We start from the raw sequence: 27,138 nt of genomic DNA on the forward strand, positions 1-27,138 counted from the left end.
AAAACTGTTAAATATTATAAATGGTATTCAAATATGAGGCTAAAGTCTTTGGTCCTCCTGTTGCATGTCATTGGCTCCTTGGATTAAGAACATGGCTTACCAAATAATTACTGGCTATGTGACCTTGTCTAGTTATTTAAACTTTCTGTGCCTTGTTTCCTGTAAAGGGAAAATTATAGTATTGTTACCTTGTTGTGAAAATCAAGTGCAGTAAACCATGTAAAGTGTTTAGAAATGCTAACTATTATTAGTACTACATGGGGAATGTTTCATTTTTCTGCACTTTTGAAGACCATTCATTAAACACTAAATATTCATAGGTTTGTTATCTAATATAACTTTATAATAGATGATAATTAGATGTTGAGCATTAGTTATGAAAAAGCAGAAGAGCCTTAATTGAATGTGAACTGAAGTACTAACCAGTATATCAAGATAATACTCTGTGATGACTTACATTTAACACTGAAATCACTTGGCACTTTGCCTTCTGATAAGTAAAATAGATTAAAAGTTTATTGTAAGTAATTTAGAAAATACAGGAAAGTATAAAAAGAAAAAAGCAAAGATTACTCATAATCCTATGAGTAGGATACTATTTTGTAAATTTTCTCTGTTTTCTATACTATTTTGCTTTTTAAAAGAGCAAAGAAACATTGTGAGCGTTTCCTTAGGTCATTAAAAATTCTGCGTAAATAATAAGCACTTACCAAGTGCTTGCCATATGCCAGGCAGCATTTAAGTGGTACACATGTATTAAATCTTCACAACCTCCCTAGGAAAGTAGGTGCTGTTATCCCTATTCTAGAGATAAGGAAACAGCAGTGCAGAGAGGTGAATCACTTGCCCAGTCCAACAGTGTTAGACCCAGGGTTTAAGCTCAGAAAATTTGGTTCCAGAGTCCTGCCCTTTACCACCTCCGTAAAACATAATTTTCAACATCTGCGTGATAATGTGTTAATATGGAAAGTCCTATGGAGATCATGGAATCTACCTGAATTGTTTTAAGGTAAATATAGTAACACTGAGAGACACAGAATAGCAGTAAAATACAAGAAACCTTTATTTAAAGATGTAAGCATCTTGTAGAATATAAATAAAGGCAGAACTATCTTACTTCCATTAGAATAGATGTAATGTTGCAGAGTGTGATACATTTTTATGCTCTGTGAATGAAACTCCTAATTTTCAAGTATGAAATTCTTGACATTTCAAATATATTGAGAGTAGTAGTGAAAATATTAAATTGAAAATTAAGGCCAGGCGCAGTGGTTCACGCCTGTAATTCCAACACTTTGGGTGGCGAGGTGGGTGGATTGCATGACATCAGGAGTTTGAGACCAGCCTGGCCAACATGGGGAAACCCTGTCTCTACTAAAAATACAAAACTTAGCCAGGTGTGGTGGTGCACGCCTGTAAACCCGAGTTATGTTTGGAGACTGAGGCACGAGAATTGCTTGAATCCAGGAGGTTATGAAGAACTGAGTTTGTGTCACTGCACTCCGGCCTGGGCAACAGAGTGAGACTCTGTCTCAAAAAAAAAAAAAAAGAGAAAAGAAAAAAAGAAAATTAATAGAGTATAAGACAGCATCATTTATTATACTTTTCGTTAGTATGGTGTCATATATTTAATGTGCTTTTATTTTTAAATTTATTAAAATATTAAATTGAAAATCAATACAAATATAAGGCAGCATCATTGTAATTTTTATTAGCACTGTCATATATTTGAAATGCTTCTTTTATATGTAAATTTATGATTGTGTCCATTTTTATTATACTAGAAATGGAGAAGAAGCTCTTGGAGGAAAGAACTTTAAAACAGAAAGTGGAGAACCTATTGCTAGAAGCTGAGAAAAGATGTTCTATATTAGACTGTGACCTCAAACAGTCACAGCAGAAAATAAATGAGCTCCTTAAACAGAAAGATGTGCTGAATGAGGATGTAAGTATTAAGTGTACTAATGATTAATAATAAACTAATAAATTAATAAGTTTATTCACGAAGGTCTAGTGATGGTTTCATAATTTTAAAGTTTTTCTTATAATAGTCTACAACTTGTTGGTTTAACTAAATTTTGATGCTGTACTAAAGGAATCATAATTTAAACATTTTTAAAGTTATATTTACCTGATTATATTTTATTTTAAAAATGCAATTATAATATTATTAGAAATAAAAAAAAAATTTTAGTATGAAATGAATTAGCTACCTAAGGGTAAAAAAATCTGTTTTACATCACCATATTTTATACCAACTTCATTGATTAAAAAAATAGAAATAATTTACTTATATACCAAGTACACAATTTATTTCTTAGGTTAGGAACCTGACATTAAAAATAGAGCAAGAAACTCAGAAGCGCTGCCTTACACAAAATGACCTGAAGATGCAAACACAACAGGTTAACGCACTGAAAATGTCAGAAAAGCAGTTAAAGCAAGAAAATAACCATCTCATGGAAATGAAAATGAACTTGGAAAAACAAAATGCTGAACTTCGAAAGTAAGTTAATTGATTGAGATATTTTAATATGCAGAATTATCCATGTATATGTTAATTTTGGTGTATCTGTGGGTTTTCTTTTGAGCATTTTACTTTCTTGACCACGTTTTCTCTTTCTGTATAAGTAATGTGTTGAGTGTCACTGTTGTCCTTCAAGATTATATTTGTTTCCCCAACAGTTTTTACCACTGCTACCTAATTACAATGTGATGATAGAGGAAGTGTTAGTGATGAGGCAGAAGAAAATACCTGGGATTTTCACACCATGCTTTTAGATTCCTCCTCAGGGCTCTTTCTCAAGCTTATTGTCCGTGTGCCTATTGTTTGTTTCCTTAGTTTCTTAGACTTGGAAATGTTTGACTGTTAAATAAACAGCATGTAAATTTTTAATTGTGTCGTAGGATATACTCTAGTGCTCTACTTGATTTACTTATAAAGTGGAAAACATATTGTTAAAATACTAAAAATATTATAGGCATGGTGGTGCACATCTGTAGTCCCAGCTACTTGGGTGGCTGAGGCAGGAGAATCACTTGAGGTGAAGTGAGATTGCGCTGTGATCATGCCTGTGAATAGCCACTACATGCCTTCCTGGGCAGCATAACAGGAACTCAACTCTAAAAAACATAAATTTAAATATATAGTAGATATACTATTAAAATTTGTCCCATTTATTCTGTTAGTAGGTGAACTACTTCTTCCTAATCATGACCAGAGGGCATATTGGATCCTAGTTTTTTGATGAAAGACAGTGTGATAGAGTGGAAAGAACAAAGGCTTTGGATCCAGACAGAGTTGTGAATATTGGTTCTGTTACTTACCACCTAACCAACACTGGGCAAATGATTTAATTTCTCTAAGCCTTTTATCACACTTGTGAAAGGGAGCAGTAATCGCTTCCTTGTTAGGGATCTTCTAAAGGAAAGCAATGGTTTATTTAAAGCATGCATCATATGAGAAGTGTTAGGGACTATTACTGCTAGATCTATTACTGTTACAACTACTACAGCTACTACTAATTTATCCTCATTGTAATTGTCTGCTTTATGCATACCTGGTGATAGGTCAGTAAGATTGATACTGTCTAAGAAAGGATGCTCAAAATATTCAAGTAGACTTTTTTTTTTTTGGCTTATCTGTTTATTGCCAGGGTAAGCCTAGACCTTCAACTTCATGAGATTTAAACTTTTAAAATTGGAACTAGAAATTGGAAAAATAATCAGACATCTTTTTCATTGTGTTTTTTTTTTTCCCTGTATATTAGCTTTATTTTTCTCTCTCATTTCAGGCCCGCTTTTTATTCTAACAATAACGTTTATGCAAATGTAAGAGCTAGTTAATCATCTAGGTTGTGTTTCCTTCCCACTTCTAATAATGCTTTGTTTATACCTAGTGTGTATACCTCTTATTTTCCTTGTAAGTGAATAGCGTTCTGTTGTTTCTTAATCCCTCTTTTCCTTACCTCTCCCCACCAAAGACACCCATGTTTTCTATCTTAGCCACCTAGAAGGGTTCGTAGGGTTAAAATTGAAGGGCAAAAATCATTTATTTATATTTTGTTCTCCCCAGTCCTTTTTTTTTTGATACGGAATTTCGCTCTCGTTGCATAAGTTGGAGTGCAGTGGCATGGTCTCAGCTCACTGCAACCTTCCCTTCCTAGGTTCAAGCAATTCTGCCTCAGCCTCCCAAGTAGCTGGGATTACAGGTGCCCGCCACTATGCCTGGCTAATTTTTGTATTTTTAGTAGAGAGAGGGTTTCACCATGTTGGACAGGGTGGTCTTGAACTCCTGACACAGGTGATCTGCCTGGCTCTGCCTCCCAAAGTGCTGGAATTACAGGTGTGAGCCACTGTGCCCGGCCCCCAATCCTTGATTAAGGTTTTACATATACTACATCCTCAATAAATGTATGAATGTTTACATCCCTCTTAGATATAAGGCATTGTAGTAGTTACTATGAAAGATAGAAAGATTAACCAAATACATTTCCTACCCATGAGAAGCTTACTAGCGTTTTATCATTAGTTATTCAGTGAGGAAGATAAGGCAGGTACATAAGTAATTGAATGCAAGATTAAAAAAAAAATACATGCAATGGGAATTTACATATGAAGTGCTATGTTGGCTTCTTTTTTAAATGGCCAACATATATATCTCTTCTTTCTTGTAAGATTCCAGAAAAACTCTAGTAAAGGAATTTTAAAAATGTATAAACCCACAATAAGTAAGAAAGAGAATGGGTTGGAGGGCAAGAAAGTTCTCTAGCGAATGAGATGGCAGTTAAATGGAAGCCTTGTGACTGATGAAGTAGAACAAAAGAAAAAAGGAGTATATATAAGGCCTGGGGTATATATGAAGTGGGATATAGATGGAAAAAAAGTATTCAGAGCAAGTAAGGCCTGGAGTAAGCTGTGACAGTAAATGAACTAATCTGCTGATCATACTCTGTCATACATACATACATACATATCATATATACATAATCTGCTGATCATACCCTTGCAGATATGTCTGCAGCCAGGTACCTCCCACCACTAGGGTTTTTATCAGAGCATTCTCCTCTACAGAGTAATTGGGTACAACCTCTGGGGTAATTACAACAGCTTAATATGGGGTGAAAAGCCTTTCTCACTCTGGCATTTAGGGGTCCCCTTGCTTAATGCTGGCTTTTAAAGCTTAATCCTCTCATCTTAAACTGAAGCTTGCCAGTGAGAAAACTCCTACATACATAGAGATTAAAGTTTTTCTGGCCTCCTTTGAAAATAAATAACCAAGTATCACTAAGCATTTGAGGAAAGCCTGCAATCTGAAAGAGGAAGATTATGATAATGAAAGAGGAAAAGTGCCCCCGGAGGAAACATGTATCAAGGAATAGAAGAGAACTGCTAAAAGTTCTGGAAAAACAAAAGCACTGTAAAAAGCTATTGGTAATTAGTATTGATCAAAGATTTCAAGAGATACTGCTTTCATTAATTGAGAACCAGATACAATGTAAAAGGAACAGCCAGAATAGGAAAGAACTCTTGAAGATGAGTGATTACTGCCAATATAAATTTGTTGGAAGGGTTCGAAGAAAAGTCAAAGAAATTTCCTAAAATGTAGAACAAAAGAAGAAATGACATGGAAGGTTTGAAAGACATAGATAGGTAAGGCACAGAGGGACTGTTCTAGGAAATCTAGCACCCAGCAAATAAGAATTCCAGCAAGAACGAAAAACCAAGAGGAGGAAATTAAAGAAATAATAGAGAAGAATTTCCCATAGCCAAAGGAGAAGTGTCTTTAGACTGAAGGGACTCAGCAAATAAATGAAAAAGGATCTACATCTAGATATATTCTCATGAAATTTCAAAAACAAAGACAGGGTGGGAGTGTTAGAGTTCTCATCTAATAAACTGGGGAGATTGTAGTTTGTGGTTGCTCTAAGAGGGAAATGGGGGGTTCATTATACCACTTAGATGAGTGATACAACTATTGGGAGGTGGGGAGAGGTTGGGGAAGACAAGAGAGCTAAATTCAAGTCTGACAACAGGGAATTGGCAAATAATATCTAAAACTTATGTCAAGAAATAACTGAGATGTGGAGGTAACCACCAAAAGACAACACAGAAATGAAACAGTTATTTCTTCTAGGGGAACAGGATTAGTAGGGGTGGAGAGGTGTGGCATGAGGAGACTTCTACTTCCCGTAATTTCTTCCTGCTGTTCTGTACTCCTCATTTGTAACCACGTGCCTATTACATGGTTGCTTTCTGAAATAATACTTTCTGAAAATTACTTTTCTTAAATACCTAATAAATATTAGGTTTTAAAAGTTACATATAAATGAAAGATATCAGCTCTTGAAGAAGAAAATATACTGTGGTTTGCTACAAGTGGGCTTAGCTGACAATGATTGGACAGTTTTGAAACTTGACCTTTCATATATTTGTTAAATAGCATCTCTCACATCTTTGCCTCATGGAGAAATGAGAATCATGAATTCTCAACAGTATACTTATCAACAATAAAATACAGAAATGACACAGTTAAGTGACATTGAGTTATAACTTCCTTTTTTACCCGGAAGTTTAAGAGCCAGTGAGTAAACAAAGTGAGCAAATTATGTTAAATGGGAATGAGGATAAGCCTTCTAAGCAGTATACGAACTGGAGAGACTGGGGTTAAATCACGTGCTACCTCTGAGTCTTCCTGCATTGTAGATTTTTTAAATACCCAAGTGGTATTCATATAGCTTCCCATTGTAAAATACTCAAGACTATATTTAAAAAAAAAAAAGATAAAGCAGTAGAAGCTCTCCTTCATGAATGCAGACATTTTCCTCTCTCCAGAGGTAACATGTCAACAGTTTGTTATTTCTCCTTCCAGACTGTTTTCTGTGCCTTTATCCATATTTCTGAACAAATATATATGCGGTTGAGTTTTCTGTACATTTTATTTTGTTTTTTGCTTGTTTTTAAATTATATGATACAAATTGTATTGTTCTCCAACTTTATTCCTCCTTAGTTTTGGTTTGGGATAACTATAATTTTTATGTTTTTAAAATAAGGCCAGAATTTAACGTACCATTTCAACCTAGCTTCTTAAATGGGTTGTTGGGCTTGCTTTCATTTTATTTATTATTTTATTCCTTTATTGAAGATTAACATAATACAGAAAAAGTACACAAATACTAAGTGTGGAGCTGAGTGATTTTTTTTTTTTTTTTTTTTTTTTTTTTGAGACGGAGTCTCGCTCTGTTGCCCAGGCTGGAGTGCTGTGGCTGGATTTCAGCTCACTGCAAGCTCCGCCTCCCGGGTTCCCGCCATTCTCCTGCCTCAGCCTCCCGAGTAGCTGGGACTACAGGCGCCCGCCACCTCGCCCGGCTAGTTTTTTGTATTTTTTGGTAGAGACGGGGTTTCACCGTGTTAGCCAGGATGGTCTCGATCTCCTGACCTCGTGATCCACCCGTCTTGGCCTCCCAAAGTGCTGGGATTACAGGCTTGAGCCACCGCGCCCGGCCGTGAATTTTTACAAAGTATACAAATCTGTGCAGCCACCATCCATGTTTAGATCTAAAGCCAGCACTTCTCACCTCCCCAGAAGCCCCCTCCCAGGCATTCTTCACTCCCCACTAAGATCACCAGATTTGAGGTGCTCTTTGGATTCTTACACTTGGTTGGCATAAATGGCTGATCATAATATCTGTATGTGAATGTGTGATTCAATGTTGATTTAGTATAACACTGGTCTCAGAACCCCTTTAACTCTTAAAAATTATCAAGGGTTCTGCTGGCCGCAGTGGCTCATGCCTGTAATCCCAGCACTTTGGGAGGCTGAGGAGGGCAGATCACAAGGTCCGGAGATCGAAACCATCCTGGCTAACACATTGAAACCCCATCTCTACAAAAAATACAAAAAATTACGCCGGCCGAAGTGGTGGGCACCTGTAATCCCAGCTACTCAGGAGGCTGAGGCAGGCGAATGGCATGAACCCAGGAGGCGGAACTTGCAGTGAGCCGAGATGGCGCCACTGCCCTCCAGCCTGGGCGACAGAGCGAGACTCCGTCTCAAAAAATAATAATAATAATTATTATTATTATTATCAAGGGTTCCAAATGAGTTTGTGTTTTCGTTTGTTATATCTAATGATTTGTATTGTGTTAGAAATTAAAACTGAGAAAACTTTAAAACACAGGAACACACAAACATATTTTTTTGACCATCAGAATGACATAATTACAAGTCATGTGGCCTCAGGAAAAGTACATATGGTATATAACGAGGGAATGAGACTTTTAAAAAAGCCGTGGTGCTCAGTATTATGAAAATGATTTGACCTCATGGGTTCTGTGGAAGAACCTCAGAGACTCCCAGGGCTTCCCCCAGATCATACCTTGAGAGCTGCTCCTTTAAAATGTGTGTAAATTAGTTAAACCTTTGATTTATTGTCCTCACAGAGAACGTCAGGATGCAGATGGGCAAATGAAGGAGCTCCAGGATCAGCTCGAAGCAGAACAGTATTTCTCAGTAAGTTCCAGACGCATTAATTTGCAAATAGCAAACAGTTTTGGATGGGATGTTTTATTTATACCATACAACTCATATAAAAAGAGCAGCTGGGCAAAAGAATATAGATAGTTTAAGAGAAATTTATTATTGCTAGAAAAATAATTCTAAGCACATAACATACCTGATGAAGCTGATTAACAGCATTGTTTTCAGGAAGAAAATATTTTCATAAGGCAAGAAATAAAATTATAATAAAATTATCATTTTTAATAGTTGTGCTTTTTTGAGATCAGTTTTAGAAATATGAAGTAGAAACTCCTGTTTTATTGATTTAAGCTAACAACATTTTTTGTCTAATTCTTAATGTTTTTCCTTCCCTCCTTACTCATTTTACCTATCTGTGCTATTAAATGAGAAATATCACTATGATATCCAGTTGAAAATCATGCTTCTTAATTATTAGCTGAATTTGTATTAGTTAATTGATGACTAGAAATAGGAAAGTTCATTAAACTATTCATTTGCTCAGGGACTTAACAGTAAGAAGATATATGTATGTGTTCGTTCTCCTTTTTGTCTGGATAACTTTTGAATGTGAAGCAATATTCCTGATGATGATATACATTTTATTTATTTTGCTATTTAGACCCTTTATAAAACACAAGTTAGGGAGCTTAAAGAAGAATGTGAAGAAAAGACCAAACTTGGTAAAGAATTACAGCAAAAGAAACAGGAATTACAGGATGAACGGTAAGTATGAGACCCTTGTCTCTTTTTGTTCATAGCTGTATACTTTGCTCCTAGAACAATGCCTGGTTATCACCAAATAAAAAATTATTGATGAAGTGAATTAGACAAAAACTTTCACTTAATAGTGAAAACTGAACCATTAAAATGATATATTGCTAAAATATAGGGACTCCTTGGCTGCCCAACTGGAGATCACCTTGACCAAAGCAGATTCTGAGCAACTGGCTCGTTCAATTGCTGAAGAACAATATTCTGATTTGGAAAAAGAGAAGATCATGAAAGAGCTGGAGATCAAAGAGATGATGGCTAGACACAAACAGGAACTTACCGAAAAAGATGCCACAATTGCTTCTGTAAGTCAAATTCTTGGTGCTTTTTTGGATTATAATTAAATTGCTATATCTTAAACCTTCTTTAGACATACTAAGTATCACAGATCTAAATGAAAAATCATATATGCTGACTACAAGATTTTTTATCTAGTTAACTGTCATCTTCTCAGTGTTGTCAGAGGAGCTTACTAAAAGTGACTTCACCTGTTAATGAATTCAAAGTTAAAGGTCTAAAGTGAAAGGGTCATTTTTTTTTTCTTTTTAAATAGAACTTAGTTCAGAAGAATCTTGAAACTACCAGGAAAACAGTTCCATGCAGGTTGAAAAAATTGCAGTAAAAATTTCAGAGAGAGGTCAAATATCAAGTAGTTAGGTTTACCCTATCAATTAACTAGACATATTGAAATGCTGCAGTAATTAAAAAGTGTGGTATTAGAACAGGGATATTCAATCCTGTTCAGTGGAAATGAAAAAGGGAGGCCATAAAGATTTCTGCACATACAGGAACTTGGTATATATGATGGGAGTGGCAGTGTACAAATCACAGGGAAAGGACACATTTCATAAATGGTTTTGGAATAACTGTATTTTTATGTGGAAAGGAATAAAATTAAATCCCCACTACACCACACAGAAAAGTAAATTCTAGCTATCTTAAGGACTAACTATGAAAAATAAAAAATTTAAGCTATTAGAACAGAATCTAAAAGTTGCATATGACAGAGGACAGCATAAACAAATGACAGAAAGGAGATATTTGTAATATATTTATTAAACAAGAGATTTGTATCTACAGTATATGTAGAATGTCTGTAATTCAGTAAGATAAGATTAAAGAATTTGGAAGAAAACTTAGCTAAAAGGGAAAATGTAAATATATAAGCACATACTTAACCTCACTATTGTTCAAGAAAAGCCTAGGAAAAACAACTTTGAAATACCATTTCGTACCCATCACGTTGGCAGAAATTCAGTGGCTGACAATTTCAAGTGTCTGAAGAATGTCTAGAAAATGGCATTCTTATTCACTATGGGAAATATAAATTTGGTATGGCATAGTACAGTAAGTAATATGACAGTTTCCAGTAAATTTTAGGCATTCACATAATGCAGTCCAAAGAAAGTCTACATTAAGATAAATACACTATAGAAACTTCGGCACAATGCTTATAGCAGCATAAATATGTTAGCAAAAACTCAAATATCCATGAATGAATGACTGAATGCATGCATTAAATGTAATAGAAGATGGAACTATTATGTCAGTTAAAATGAATTAGGTCTTCATTTGTATCAGCAATTTAATACTTTAATATGCTATTGAGTGAAAACAGTTACAGAAAGATAAATTCAGTAAGATTGAAAATCACAGCCTGGCATGCTGGCTCATACCTGTAATTGCAGCACTTTGGGAGTTCAAGGTAGGAGTATTGCTTGAGCTCCAGGAGTTTGAGACCAGCCTGGGCAACACAGTGAGACCCTGTTTCTACCAAGAAAAAAAAAAAAAATGTAGCCAGGTGTGGTGGTTCATGCCTGTAGTCCCAGCTAGCTACTCATGGGGGCTGAGGTGGGAGGACCCTTAGAGCCCTGGAGGCTGGGGCTACAGTGAGTGGTGATCGAGTGCCATTGCACTCCAGCCTGGGCAACAGAGCTTGAGACCTTGTCTCCAAAAAGAGAAAAAAAAAAAAAAAAAAAGAAAATCACATAAAGCCACGCTGTGTATTGTTTCATGTGTTTGTAATGAAATACAATCATGGGTGGAAAGGGGAAACACATAATTTACAATAAAACTTCCTTCACACCAGGTGCGTTGGCCCATGCCTATAAGTAATCCCAGCACTTTGAGAGGCCTAGGCAGGTGATCACTTGAGGCCAGGAGTTTGAGACCAACCTGACCAACATAGTGAAACCCCTTCTCTACTAAAAATACAAAAATCAGCCAGGTGTGGTGGCACATGCCTGTAATCCCAGCTACTCAGGAGGCTGGGGCAGGAGAATCACTTGAAACCAGGAGGCGGAGGTTGCAGTGAGCTGAGATCACGCCACTGCACTCCTAGGTGACAAAGCAAGACTCAGCCTGGGTGACAGAGCAAGACTCACAAAAAAATAAAAGGAAAAATAAAATAAGAGGTTTAACAATATTCTAGAATGTTTCTTATTTGAATCATTGTTTTATAACATAAACTATGTAAATTGGGATGTGATTATTTTTTCCTCTTTCATTTCTTAGCTTGAAGAAACTAATAGGACCCTAACTAGTGATGTTGCCAATCTTGCAAATGAGAAAGAAGAATTAAATAACAAGCTGAAAGATGTTCAAGAGCGTATGTATTAACAAAAATGTTTATTTTTCATATACCTAATGTCTATCAGCTACTGTAATTACCAATGTAATTTTAACTTTTTTCCATGTTTCAGAACTGTCAAGATTGAAAGATGAAGAAATAAGCGCAGCAGCTATTAAAGCACAGTTTGAGAAACAGCTGTTAACAGAAAGAACACTCAAAACTCAAGTATGTATAATAGAATCTAAATATGATTTTGAATTTTGTCTCAGTTTATCTGTTTTACATTTTACTTTGAACATTACAAGTTGGTAGCGTAGTCATCGAATGTACCAATATTTGTGAAGTCACAATTATCTGATTTTTGCCAGGTTGGGAGAAGTTAGATTTAATTAATATTGTTCAATTCTATAGCTACCAAAATTTTTCTTAATTTTTCCTTTTGGAATCACATTCTCTTTCAATTTATTGTTGTAATTTAATATGTTTTTCTACTTTTAAGAACTGTTGGGATTGACCATTTACTGACAACCTGAAAAGGGTCAGTTAGTTCACTCTCTGCCAACTCCTACAGTTGCATATGTATTGCATGAACAGGTGGGGTACTAGGTACTCTTCACCGTTGTTGGACATAGAATATTTTATTAATATGATGCCACTGCAAAATGTTCTTCCTCCAGAATAAAAGCAGAAAGGTCTGCCTATTAAAGTCTCTCTTAGAACTAAAAAGTGATAATGGTAGAAAGCAACATCAGATCAATTCTATAAATATTTAAATTATAATTCTCAGAAAACACGAATAAAAATCTAATGGCGCATTGGATGGAGAAGGATGATGAGTAGTAAAGGAGGTGTATTATTTAAATATTATAAAAAGTGTTTCTTTGTAGCCCTGTGTGTAGGGAAGGAGAGTATTTGTGATTGCATAACTTGTTGCTATTGATGAGATACTGAGAAACCATACACGTAATTTATTTTATTTATGTATTATACTTATTTTTACATTTTTTTAAGGCTGTGAATAAGTTGGCTGAGATCATGAATCGCAAAGAACCTGTCAAGCGTGGTAATGACACAGATGTGCGGAGAAAAGAGAAGGAGAATAGAAAGCTACATATGGAGCTTAAATCTGAACGTGAGAAATTGACCCAGCAGATGATCAAGTATCAGAAAGAACTGAATGAAATGCAGGCAGTAAGAATACTTTTTGGACTCTACTGAAGACTTCTTTTTAAGAAGTAGAATTATTTTCATATCTGTTTGTTTTACTGGTTATAGACCATTTCTATTATTTAATAATTATTATTGAACCCAGAAGCAAAATGTTGAGTTGTGTTGCATCCAATTAACTTATTGTAATTAAATTTCTTATAGCAAATAGCTGAAGAGAGCCAGATTCGAATTGAACTGCAGATGACATTGGACAGTAAAGACAGTGACATTGAGCAGCTGCGGTCACAACTCCAAGCCTTGCATATTGGTCTGGATAGTTCCAGTATAGGCAGTGGACCAGGGGATGCTGAGGCAGATGATGGGTTTCCAGGTATGGATTTGCTTTCAGCACTACTATTTGTCTTAAACATAAATCAGTTGATTGTTTTAAGTCTTGCGACTGACTGCTCTGAAGGAAAAATGTTTGTATTTTCTTTAAGGGAAAACCTACTCCTTGGAGTAAGGATTCAAGTAACATTTCAAGCTTATTTTATTTGTTGATTTTTTTTACAAAGTTTTTCATAAACATACAAAAGAAAAACTCCACATGTCTAGTTTTTAAATTATTATATATTAGCTCTATTTTTAAGCTTTCATTTCATTTTCTCTTCTTTCTGCATTCTTACTTCCTTTTATGTTGGGTGTTTAGTTCATATCACTCAGTCACACACTATGGAATCCATGTCATTCACCTACCAACGTTCCTCTACTTCTCTCAATATTGCCACTAAGCCTTCCAGTTCTCACATGCTCCTTGACTCTGATTCTGACTCAGAAGAAGAATCTTTGCCTTACTTACCCATTTCATCGGAACCTAATGGTACAGGTGATATCCTGAAAATCTTTTCATCTTTGGAGTTTTCCTCACTACCCTTAATTTTAGTCCTTTTGAAGTTTTTTTTATATAACATTAACTAATAACCACTAACTCTACTATGTTGTTGTAGACTCAGTTAAAAATAAACTGCTGCATGAATAAAGAATTTGTTTTTAAGGTATTTTATCATGACATTGCTGTTGTAATTGATAGATGCCAACTTGCGAGAAATGGAGTAATACATTATATTGCTTAAGAGCGCATGGTTTCATTGCTTGTTTTAGCCATTTTCAACCAAGAAGAAATTCTTCCTGAAGTTTTGTAGCAAGAGTGATGGTACAGAAAAAGTATTTCGACTGATTCAGAGGATAAACTTAAGGTTTTTACTGAGTACTTACTGACATTATCCTAGGCATATGTCCTTCATAAGAAACATGAAAGAATTTCGCCTGGTCATTACCCTGAAAGAGATTACAGTTTAAATGAAAAAACCAGAGAGTTCCTTCATTCAGAGTCAAAGAGGCAGCCCTGTGTGATCTTTCAAGACTGCAGTTTCCTCATCTAAATTAGGGGAATTTATGTAAAGCGTCCAGCACAGTTGATACATAATAGAAGTTAAATAAGTGATAGCTACTTTTACTATTAGAATAACTTCCCCAAATGCTATTTCACATATTTATTTCATTAAAAGGCATTGATCAAATGTAATTAAAACAAATTCCAAGGTTCATACACATTCCTTAGTTGAATTACAATGTTACTGATTTTGATATTTTGGAATTTAGAAATCTTTTGATTATTTTGCTGCTTATTAACCAAATTTTATCTAAAATGTACATAATTGGTCAGTTGTGATGGCTCACGCCTATAATCCTAGTACTTTGAGAGGCTGAAGCAGACAGATCACCTGAGGTCAGGAGTTCAAGACTAACCTGGCCAACATGGTGAAACCCCATCTCTACTAAAAATACAAGAAGTAGCTGGGCGTGCTGGCGCGTGCCTGTAATCCCAGCTACCTGGGAAGCTGAGGCAGGAGAATCACTGGAACCCAGGATGCAGAGGCTGCAGTGAGCCGAGATTATGCCACTACATTCCAGCCTCGGCGACAGAGCAAGACTTCATCTCAAAAAAAATAAAATAAAATTTACATTATTTTATTTTATAGTAGTTATTCTAAAAGTTCATTTTCTCTGAACGCGTAATTATAAAAACTATATTTACTCCTTGAAAGTGTGCACGATGTGGCCCTCTTCCAAAGGAAAAATAAAGGAGTCTGAGACAGGTGTACCAATGAGAATAGAGAGTTGCTGCTGCTGCTTTTTTTTATTATTACTATTATTATTTTTTTTTTGGCAGCTTTTCTGATTATAAATGCATGAATTTAATCAGTGGAACATTTGACTTTATAAAACTATAGACTATCTGTTTCCAATATGATATAACCTGGATTTTGTTTTGCATTGCATAACTTTTTACTGCTGATCCTGTACTATTGCTGTATCCTAGATGATGTATAGTGATAAATTCTAAAGGATATATTTTGTTTTATAAATTTCGTATTAAAATTTTATTAAGTTCTTTGTTACCTAAGGAGAATTGTTATCTTTATCCTCATATGTTGTGCTTATTTGTAGAATCAAGATTAGAAGGATGGCTTTCATTGCCTGCACGAAACAACACTAAGAAATTTGGATGGGTTAAAAAGGTAATTGATACTTTGGAATATGAGCCTTTTGTTTTTGTTTTAACTCCAGTCATTTGGCTTTTGTAGTTGCAGGATATACGTGACTGGTACTTTTAGACACATAGAACTTGTTTATACTTTAGGATTTGAAATTGTATGATTTTAATTATCTTTGTAAAAAATTTTTTGTCCTCATATCTTGTTAATAGTAAGACAGATTTTATTGTTAGGAAATTGTTGATTTTGATACTTTTGCTGTTTTGGTGGGAAAAGAACTGTGAATCTAGTAAAAAAGACCCATTTATTTATTTTCCTCTCTTACTATGATTATTGATGTTATTGTGTTTATTTTTGAGAAGGTTATTAATGATGTTGGATCCCAAAGCTAGCTAAGTCCAAAAAATATTTTACTTTACTTCTCCCCACAATTTGCTTATTTAAAATATCTATTAATATAAACAAAATGTATTGTTATTTTAAGGAAGACTTTCCTAAAGATATATTAAGTACTTTTTAGTTACTTAGTATGATTTTTATTGCTAATACAGAATTTATTTTTTTTAAAAATCAATAAATAAGGTATATAAACACTTGAATTACTGATTTCTTTTCTCCCTGTTTTCACAGTATGTGATTGTAAGCAGTAAGAAGATTCTTTTCTATGACAGTGAACAAGATAAAGAACAATCTAATCCTTACATGGTTTTAGATATAGAGTAAGTATTTTTATTAGAATATTTAGAAATTCTATCTTTTCTTATCTTTTAAAGTATAAGAGTAACAATGCAATTTATTAGTCATAGTATAGCTCCTGCTGTACTATTGTTACATTTTCCTGTGATTTGCTTCATACAGATGAAAGTCTGGGATACAGGGTTAGCTAAAACATCTTTATTTCATGGGCCTTTGATATATTATTTTTTGAAACTAATTAGAAAATTTCTGACAGAGGTTTGTAAAAAATCTTGGTTAATTATATAATTAATAGAACAAAATATTCTGAGTTCCTAACATGGGTCAAAGTAGTGTTTAACTTCTGACATAAGTATAGAATAATTAATATATAATTTGATCCTTGGGTGATATTTTATTCCTTTATTCAAAATTTTTTATAGCAAGTTATTTCATGTCCGACCAGTTACACAGACAGATGTATATAGAGCAGATGCTAAAGAAATTCCAAGGATATTCCAGGTAAACATAGTTTTGTTTATATTTGGTTGGTTGGCTTTGTTTTGTTTTTTTCACATTTAGAAGTTGTCAAATGACGTGGCATATTAAATCTCTTCATTCTTTGGCCCTCTTCAGGTTACCTTTCTGTTTCAGTCCTATTTAAAGATGGTTTGTTGCTTTGTGACTTTTGTGCTTAATTCTGTTTGGGAACGTCTTCATTCCTGTCTCCATTTTATTTGTTAAAGCTTGTAGTGTGTTTGTATCATGTTTCTGGTCTTTGCTATATTTTTGTTTAAGGTTGGTTATGACTTTTTCTAAGCATGAATTTTTTTCCCTTCTGTTGTTGTGTAATCTCAGCTCTCTAGAAAGTTAGAAAAGTCAGTTATGGAGGTAAATTTTGTACCTTGTAACCCTTTTACCTCCAATTTAAAGTGAAGCCACATTCTTCCCTTTACTACTTCCATTTTAAAATTAGTCAAACCAACAATGACTTACTGATTTCCTTCTATGTAAGAGTCATTGTGCTTGGTGTACTGTGTGGAAGTTGGCTCCTTGTTTTCTGGAGGCTTATCATGTTTATTTGGAGTATAATACACCTCCTTTCCTCTTTCTTTTCCCCCTCAACTCTCAAAATACAGGACTTTTAAAATGAAGCTGTGCTTATAGCTGTTACCCAGTTTTCTGTTAAGTATTACAAAACACCAATTAGTATAATCACCACATTTCTTCAAGTGATTGTTTTGAACAGTCCCTCCCAGAAAAACTTTCTAACACCTATGAAGTGCACATTTGCCTTTTGCTGACCTATTTTGATAGTACTGCTAAAGCATGGGTGTTACAAAGAAAATAAGGAGGCAGCATTTGAAGAGGATCAGTTCTTTTGAAATGCAAACCAAAGTGACTGTCTTATGACTTTTCTTACATAAGCTTTTGATTGTTTGCATAATCAAGAGCTTAAGTTTGTACTTCAGATACATTTTCTTCTCTTTGAATAATTTAGGCTAATGTTATTTTACTTACACTATCAGAATTGTTACTACATAAGAAATGGCATGTTTGGAAATCATTTATCATTCTTTTGACATTCATAGATTCTGTATGCCAATGAAGGAGAAAGTAAGAAGGAACAAGAATTTCCAGTGGAGCCAGTTGGAGAAAAATCTAATTATATTTGCCACAAGGGACATGAGTTTATTCCTACTCTTTATCATTTCCCAACCAACTGTGAGGCTTGTATGAAGCCCCTGTGGCACATGTTTAAGCCTCCTCCTGCTTTAGAGTGCCGCCGTTGCCATATTAAGTGTCATAAAGATCACATGGACAAAAAGGAGGAGATTATAGCACCTTGCAAAGGTAAATGGTAAATTACTTGCTCCATCGATATTGGTTATGTTCAGATCATTTTAAGCACATTAATTTTTTTTTCAAATTTTTCTTTATAGTGTATTATGATATTTCAACGGCAAAGAATCTATTATTACTAGCAAATTCTACAGAAGAGCAGCAGAAGTGGGTTAGTCGATTGGTGAAAAAGATACCAAAAAAGCCCCCAGCTCCAGACCCTTTTGCACGATCATCTCCTAGAACTTCAATGAAGATACAGCAAAACCAGTCTATTAGACGGCCAAGTCGACAGCTTGCCCCAAACAAACCTAGGTAATAAATTAAAATGTAGTAAGAAAAAAAAAATCTATTAAAATATTTTGTATTTATAGTCAAACTACAAATTTTCCTAGTTAGTTTTCCTTTGCTTGGTATTTTAGTGAACTGTGGAATACCAAGTGTTTGGAACTGTTTTAATGTGCATGTCATATTCATCGATTCAGATGAAAGTAATATAAATTTATTTACTAAATCACACACATACAGTAAATTCAACCAAAAATCTTTAAAGATTTTTGTTGTGTTTATTTGTACAGTAAATCCTCACTTAACATTGTCCGTAGGTTCTTTGAACCTGCGACTTTAAGCAAAACAATGGCAGGTCGTAGAATTAGGTTGTTTCCTTCAAAATTGTTTTGTTATAACCTTGATGAGAAGAAAATGGTTTTGTTATACTTCATTTAGCTTAAAGTCATACTTTCCAAGAACCTATCGATGATGTCAAGTGAGGACTTACTGTATAATGATACAATTTTCAGCTTTTATGAGCACTTAAGTAATTTAATAACTTAAAAGATAGAATTAACATTGTACACAGACCTCACATTGTTAAGTGCACACACTGTGTTTCATATTATAAGCTTTTATTATGTTACATGATTTGGGAGGCAGGTTTAAAATCAGCTTAAGTTTTAAATCTATAAAACAGTATATTGAGTGTGATTTTAACAGCAACATAGACCAGCTTTAAAAATGCAAGTATGAGCTAATGGGTAAAAGTGGCCATTCCTTGGAATTGAGGTAGAGTTAGGAAAATGGAGTAAGGTCAGGGTTGATCATTATGCACCAAAACATTTTGATGGAGCCATTTTCGGATAGGTACGTGAAAGTCCTTTAGTTAAATATCTTGATTCGCAATAGCCATTTCTTGACTTACTAACTACTTCAGCATTTATAAACATTGCTATCCATTGAACATGAAATGAACACAATAATTTGGTTAGCTAAAGGAAAAAGCATATACTTTGATCAGGTATCTAATTTCAGGTATCCTTTTGGTTCCCTGATACAGGACCTTCAGTATATGAATATTGATGTGCATTGGCTATATTGTCGGAAATCTGATTCTGACCACAAACATCTTAGATGAAACTTTCTTGAAACTAATCTCTCAAGGAAATAATTAGAATGACAAAGGCAGAATTGGTGTTTCAGCAGTGAAAATGTTTAATATTTTGTGTGAGGTATGATAAAACTAAACAAAATTAGTGATTATTGACTAAAGCTAAAGAAACTCAGAATTCAGAGATACTGAAGGCCATTTCATGTGCCTTCTGTAAAACATCTGAAAATTAAATTTATATTATTAATATTGTAGAGCTATTAATGCTTAAATGGTATTTTAATACCTTATAGTGTATAGTGATTTCAGTTTCCAGAGTACTTCTCTACATATTCTTTCCTCTCATTTAACTTCTTATGTATTATCTCCTATGCTCTTTAAAATAGTCCTGTGGAATAGAACAGGTATTGTTATACTTAGTTTTGATTAAGACTCCGGAAGGGGTTTGTCTAGATCTAGAATTATAACAACTCCAGATATCCTTTTGATATATTTTTTCCTTTTGTGCTATTTGACACATTAATGATTTCACTACATATGATAACATATATCGAATTAGTTTATGAGGCATGCTCCCAATTATGTAACAGGCTGTTTTTATGTACACTGACTTACAAATACCTTCCTTTCCCAATCCAAATCAGTGTTATGGTCTGTTTGAAAGTACATTTACTTCTGATTTTTGTTACTTTTTTTTTTTAACTTCTGGCCTTGCCCTGTGAATCATTCTTCATTGATTTTTTTTTTTAATACATTTTGTCATAGCAACGGTAAGTAGTAGGAATTTCTTTCTCTCACATCTGCATGTAAATAAAACTAATATGAAAACTGACTGTAAAGTGTGTAGTGTACATTTTATGAAAAAATTTAATACATTCTTTGAAATTCTAAACATAAAGATGGTCACATTTATAATATAATTTGGATTTTGTTGTGCATCTGCAACATTATTTCCATTGTTTTTGGCATTTGAGTCTCCATTGTTTCATGTACTCCTAGCATTGTATCTGTATCTCTTACATGAATCAATCAACCTGCATTATTATTATTATTATTATTATTATTATTATTATTATTATTGAGACAAGGTCTCACTCTGTTGCTCAGGCTGGAGTGCAATGGCATAATCATGGCTGACTGCAGCCTTGACCTCTCAGGCCCAAGTGATTATTCTCCCACCTCAGCCTCCTAGAGTAGCTGGGACCACATGCATGCACCATGACACCTGGCTAATTTATTTTTATTTTTATTTTTTGTAGAGATAGGGTCTCCCTATGTTGCCCAGGCTGGTCTCAAACACCTGGCCTTAAGCAATCCTCCCACCTCAGCCTCCCAAAGTGCTGGGATTACAGGCATGAGCCACCATGCCTGGCCAGTATTCCATTCTGAATGTCATATTTTAAGAGTCACTTATACAAATTGAAGCGTATATAGATGAGAATAACAGAGGTTGCAGTATGTCATTTGAAAGTATACAAATGTAGCAAGCAAAGGAACTCAGGATATTTTGTTTTCTAACGACATTACTTGAAAGTATGAGAGATAAATAGTACTAAACAGCTAAAGACCTTTTCCTTGGAAGATGTATTAGAAGAAGAACCAATCAGAAAGGCAAATCGTGAGTCTCATTGAGTAGCATGGTTCCAGGGAGGAATCAAGCCTCAGGCTGGATGGCTTTTAACATTCTACTGGACTAAAGCCCGTTCAATATACAAATGGGTGGAACTAGTAAAGGGTCATCCAAGAAAACGGAGGCGCAGAATTGCTGGTGTGTCTCGGCAGTGATCTGATATCTAGCTCTTTGTTTGAGTTTGTTTAATATTAGTCTTAGCAGTAGTCAATCTAGCTTTAGTTGAACTAATTTGACATGGTATCCCTTCTTAAAACAAAGTTTGGCTTTGTTAGATACATCAAATACAAAGTGAACCCATAAATGTTCACTTAACCATTTTTGGTAACTTTTCCTTAGTGTCTTTGTTTGTGGTCATCTGCCATTACATCTTTTCTTCTTCTTTTTTTTTTTTTTTTTTTTTTTTTTTTTTTGTGAGATGGCGTCTTGATGTGTCACCCAGGCTGGAGTGTAGTGGCGTGATCTCGGTTCACCACAACCCTCCACCTTCCAGGTTCAAGCAATTCTCCTGCCTCAGCCTTCTGAGTAGTTGGGATTACAGGCATGCACCATCACGCCTGGCTAATTTTTGTATTTTTAGTAGAGACGGGGTTTCCCCATGTTGGCCAGGCTGGTCTTGAACTCCTGACCTCAGGTGATCTGCCCGCCTCGGCCTCCCAAAGTGCTGGGATTACAGGTATGAGCCACCGCACCTGGCTCATTACCTCATCTGTGGCTGCTTTGACAGTCCTGGTTCTGATTCTGTTTTTTGTTTTTTTGTTTTTTTTTGAGACAAAGTCTTGCTCTGTCACCCAGGGTGGAGTGCAGTGGTGCCATCTTGGCTCACTGCAACCTCCTCCTCCTGGGTTCAAGCAATTCTCCTGTCTCAGCCTCCTGAGTAGCTGGAACTACAGGTGCGTGCCACCGCACCCAGCTAATTTTTTGTATTTTTAGTAGAGACGGGGTTTCACCCTGACCTGGTGATCTGCCTGCCTCGGCCTCCAAAAGTGCTGGGATTACAGGTGTGAGCCATCACGCTCAGCCTCTCCTCTTAACTCTGTTTTCAGCACTTCTTTTTTTTCTATAGTGGTGAAGTAATAGATAAGTGTTAGCTATTATTATACTAGTTTATCCGCAGAACCACCCTGTGAGGTAGCTATTAATATATCTCCATTTAACAGATGAAGAAACTAAGGCACAGAAAGCTTGTGTACCCAAGGTCACCCAGCTAATAAGTGGCAGAGCCATGACTGTAGATCCAGATAATCTTGTTCTGGAACCTTGACTTGGAACTGAAGTAGTCACTGCCTCATTGTGATAAGAGTAGAACTTAATTAATTGACAGTTCATAAAAATAATGTGTACAAATGCTATTCTACAGGAGTGGTTTTTTTTTTTTTTTTTTTTGTGGTACTTTTGAGTTAAAATTAAAATGCCATACTGGAAAAGTAGGAAATTTGTGAATAAAATGCTAATTTTTGATGAAGACAATTTGGGGAATCCTAATTTGTTTCAATGCAAGATAAAAATATACCAGTCTGGGCCGGGTGCGGTGGCTTACGCGTGTAATCCCAGCACTTTGGGAGGCCAAGGCGGGTGGATCACCTGAGGTCAGGAGTTCCAGACAAGCCTGGCCAAGATGGTGAAACCCCGTCTCTACTAAAAATACAAAAATTAGCTGGGCGTGGTGGCAGACACCTGTAATCCCAGCTACTCGGGAGGCTGAGGCAGAGAATTGCTTGAACCCAAGAGGTGGAGGTTGCAGTAAGCCGAGATTGCGCCACTGCACTCCAGCCTGGGCAACAGAGTGAGACTCCATCTCAAAAAAAAAAAAAAAAAATTAGATACCAGTCTGGCTAGAGGGCATTGCTCTTTAATTATTTTTCTTTTAAAGATTTTTTTTTAAACGCAGTATTTAATGCATGCAGAAAAGTATAAAGCAAAAATGCAGCAAATGCTCATTTATTGAGTTTTAAGAAGTAAAACATGGCAACACAGTTAAAACTTAAGGGAGGAAGTAGCTATTGTGTCATTATTATCTTTGTTCTTCTCCATTTCTAAATGTTAGAAAGTTAACAGTCTACTTGGGAAAATAATGAAGTTATATACAATTTGATGTGTCAAAAATAAATCCATGCATGAATATATACCTGATCTTGAATTGGAGAAGAATTTTCCAATAATAAAAGCAAAGAAAACAAAGCCAAAGATCAACTACCCCAAAATTGAAGCCTTGTAAATGTAAAAAACACCATGTCTTTACAAAATATATGAGAAAGATGAGCTACTATCTTCACATATGAAAAGTTCTTATAAATCATTGAGAAAAAAGATTGCTTCATCCCCATACAGAATTAGTGAGGTGTATGCAGGCATTATTATGGAAACAGCTGTTACATGTTAAAAAAAAAAAAGGGGGGATCAGCCTGATTACGGTAGTCCCCCTTTATCTCAAGGGATATGTATTCCAAGACCCCCAGTGGATGCCTGGAATCAGGAATAGTGCTGTGCCGTACACATACCATTTTTTAAAATCTGATAATGAAGACCCTTAATAAGTGACTAATAGGCATGGATATGCTGGACAAAGGGATGACTCACATCCCAGGCAGGACAGAGTGGGATGGCACAAGATTTCATCACGCTGTTCAGAATGTTGGGCAGTTTAAAACTTCTAAATTGTTTTGAGGTTTTCTATTTAATGTTTTCAGACTGTGGTTCACCACTGGTAACTTGAAACCATGGAAAGTGAAAACAAGGATATGGGGGGACTACTGTATTAAGAAATTGACATTAAATTAAAACTATAACATAAAACCATTTTTCACCTACCAAACTGGCAAGGGTTAAGAAACGAAATGGGTACTTTTGTGGACTGTTGGTAGAATTCCAAATTAAATGCATTCTTTCCAAAGCATCTTTGACAGTAAGTTTCACAGGCCTGAACTATATCCCTGTTGATTAGTTAATGGTGGAGACAGTCAAGCAACAGGCAATTACAGTACTATGTAAAATGCTGTTTATGATAGAGGCATGAACAGAGCGCTGGGGGAAACGAGGGAAGCATGGAGAATTCTTCCTGAGGACATTAAGAAAGATCTAAAACAATGGAGGATGGATAATTTTACAATCAAACAAATAAGGGAAAATCAGTTCCAGGCAAAATGTCATGTGCAGAGGTACAAAGTTGTCAGAATTACTTATGTATTTGTAATTTTGTGTTGGGTTGGGGTTGGGAGAAGGCAAGGGCAAGGTGTGGTAAAAGATGATGTGACACTGGAGAGAAACTCTGAACCCAGCTGAAAAGCTCCATGTACACTGCTCTCAGGAGTTTTGATTTATAAGTAGAAGTCTTTCAATAAGGGATTGGTATTCAGGCTTAATGAGATCCTGAACTGAGTACTTGACAATGAAAACGGAGAAAATAAACCTGGATTCGGAAAGATTTCTTCAGTTGAAATAACTAGAATTAGATGACTGATTCGAAGGGATGAGGGGAGAGGGTGTAAGGGAAGTCTCATCATGCACTGCACTCGTATCTAGCGATTAGACTTTTAAATTTGAGATTATGACACTGGCACACACTTCAAAGGTTTTGAAAGGATATGCAATGCAGCTTTCTCCTAACCTATGCTACAGCTGAGGTGTGGATGCCCTGGAAGGCCTGCTGATCACAATCTCCCAAGCAGTAGAGCTGAAACCCTAGCTATAAGCTACGTTATATGTAAGTCTAGAAAAATGAGTGTGTGCCAGGTTGTGATATGCATTAAGTAAGTAATTATATATGTTTGTGTGTTTTCTCAAATGTTGTCCTATGTTTAGCACATTTTAAAAGAGTAATTTGAGTCGCTGTATTTATTTTAAATTAGAGTAATCATCCATTAACCTATTCTGTCAGTGTTTCTCAGAGTTAACCAGCTGTATCAGAAATCACCTCAGGTTTCTTATTTGAAAATGCAAATATTTGGGCCCTTTTCAGTCATTTCAATCTCTTGGAATGAGGCCTTATAAAGAGCAGTAGGTAAATCATGTACACTAAAGTTTCTTGCTTTAGAAGTGTGTAAATAAGAACCACTGACAATAGTGATTATAGGTGAGACTTTGGGGACCAGATGAGTTCCTTGGCACGAATTGATTCATGAACACCACAGTTTTAAAAATGAAAAAGTTACTCCTATTTATTTATTTTTATATTTATTTATTTATTTATTGAGACCAAGTCTCGCTCTTGTCCCCCAGGCTGGAGTGCAATGGCAGGATCTTGGCTTACTGCAACCTCTGCCTCCCGGATTCAAGTGACTCTCCTGCCTTAGCCTCTTGAGTAGCTGGGATTACAGGCACCTGCCACCACGCCCAGCTAATTTTTGTATTTTTAGTAGAGACAGGGTTTCACCATGTTGGCCAGGCTGGTCTTGAACTCCTCACCTCAGGTGATCTGCCCGCCTCGGCCTCCCTGTGCTGGGATTACGGGCATGAGCCACTGCGTCTGGCCCAGTTACTCCTATTTTTAAAAACAAAGATGATAGGAATATTACAGTTAGGTTATTGAATTAGAAAAGACCACATATATCCTAACTCTAAGTTCAATTTAGCCAAGATGAGTTGATAATGCTACTTATATACTTGTGGCTTTTCCCTTGTCCCTAGTTTTTCATATGCAGGACAAAGCTCTTGGTGACATATTGAGCAGGCAGGGTCCTACTGAAATTCAGAAAGCTGCTTTCTTATTCTATTACTCCCCTTTTACCCCATGGTTTTTGGTGCTATAATGGAAAAACCGAGCTGACAATCTAACCACGTTGGTGAAGGGAACATTGACAAATGTGTTTTCATAATTCTCAAATCAAACTGGGCATCAGATGGTTACATGTTTATCTGGGGTATGGGAGTGAGGAGGGAAAAGCAGATTGTTTGTTATTATCCCAAATATGATCACTGTCTTCAGATATCTGGAAGGTGTACTTGGCCAACGTGATTATATGCATTTATATATAAAGGGCAAGGCTTCCTTGTGTGCGTGCATCTTAATTTTAATCTTGTTGTTATCCATGAATGGAAAATTAAAATGCTTACCACACATTCAAAGTATGATTTCTAAGTCATTAAGTTACAGTTTCTAAAGAGTGTTAGAGTATAAATTTACAAACCTCCTATTGCAGATTGCTTGATTTGGCATTTAAAGACTGGGATTGGTCATTTGATGATGTTGATGGTGGTGGTGATGATGATGACGATGTTTTTGATTTCTGAAGAAATAAATGGGGTAAATCAAAAAATGAAAAATCAGTTATTTTAGTACTTCAACGTAGCGCATGTGGTTTGCACTTGGGCTTTCATTATTTTTTATTTTTGAAACTTGTTTTTAATAGTATATAGTTAAAAGTAGTTTTCAAAAAGTTGCTAACTGAAATTTACATGTTAAGTGTAAAAGTGAAATGCTATGTTCAGATTCTTCATTGGCTATAAATTTTTAATACAATTAGAATTTATCTTAGGAATGAGATATAGCAATCACAAAAGGAGTTAATTCTGATACGTTCTGTTCATTCCAAAGAAGCCATATTCAGAAGAGAAGTAAAATTTAGAACGTTTTCAAGTTCGTACAGCTATATTAGTTTGTGAACATAGCATGGGATTCCTTTCTCCCTCCATCTCTCTCCTCTTATTTCCAACTTGCAAGAATTGAAAGCATAAAATCTTTATAAGTCTAATAAGTGCTGTAAAATAGCTGTTTCTGATTTGGCGTTTTTGTGTGTGGTGCTGTGAAATGTTTGCTTTGTGAGAATTTAATGTTACCCTTGCTGAAGAATGTCAGTGATACGCTGTGAGAATTGTGCTTTTAGAAAATGTAAAATAATTTGGTTAATAGTGGCTCAAGGAGATTTGAATGAAAGTTGAGCCTCAACTTAAACCTTTTACATAGAAAGATTTAAAAGAAATAATGTCTGTTTTAGTCTATGTTGCAAAACATAAATCAGGTAGTATTGGTATCTATTTATAATCAGGTTTCATAGAGTAGCTTGTATATATTTACTACAACAATGTATTTGGCCCTA

The 27,138-nt window shown here is 35.4% G+C and overlaps 1 protein-coding gene across 1 annotated transcript in view; it reads left to right on the forward strand.

Annotated features, from left to right (window-relative positions):
- Positions 1 to 27,138, forward strand: part of ROCK2 (Rho associated coiled-coil containing protein kinase 2) — a 162,306-nt gene that overhangs the window by 131,102 nt on the left and 4,066 nt on the right. The window contains exons 19-33 of the mRNA XM_050753971.1: positions 1,785 to 1,945; positions 2,322 to 2,506; positions 8,444 to 8,513; positions 9,142 to 9,245; positions 9,412 to 9,598; positions 11,808 to 11,901; positions 11,996 to 12,090; positions 12,877 to 13,056; positions 13,237 to 13,405; positions 15,526 to 15,596; positions 16,203 to 16,291; positions 16,691 to 16,769; positions 17,840 to 18,101; positions 18,191 to 18,404; positions 26,242 to 26,345. Coding sequence (XP_050609928.1) covers positions 1,785 to 1,945; positions 2,322 to 2,506; positions 8,444 to 8,513; positions 9,142 to 9,245; positions 9,412 to 9,598; positions 11,808 to 11,901; positions 11,996 to 12,090; positions 12,877 to 13,056; positions 13,237 to 13,405; positions 15,526 to 15,596; positions 16,203 to 16,291; positions 16,691 to 16,769; positions 17,840 to 18,101; positions 18,191 to 18,404; positions 26,242 to 26,332 — 2,051 coding nt within the window. The 3' untranslated portion in view covers positions 26,333 to 26,345. The remainder of the gene's footprint in view (positions 1 to 1,784; positions 1,946 to 2,321; positions 2,507 to 8,443; positions 8,514 to 9,141; positions 9,246 to 9,411; positions 9,599 to 11,807; positions 11,902 to 11,995; positions 12,091 to 12,876; positions 13,057 to 13,236; positions 13,406 to 15,525; positions 15,597 to 16,202; positions 16,292 to 16,690; positions 16,770 to 17,839; positions 18,102 to 18,190; positions 18,405 to 26,241; positions 26,346 to 27,138) is intronic.

The sequence above is a fragment of the Macaca thibetana genome, chromosome 13 (genome assembly GCF_024542745.1).
Source record: "Macaca thibetana thibetana isolate TM-01 chromosome 13, ASM2454274v1, whole genome shotgun sequence".
In the NCBI taxonomy this organism is placed as follows: domain Eukaryota; kingdom Metazoa; phylum Chordata; class Mammalia; order Primates; family Cercopithecidae; genus Macaca; species Macaca thibetana.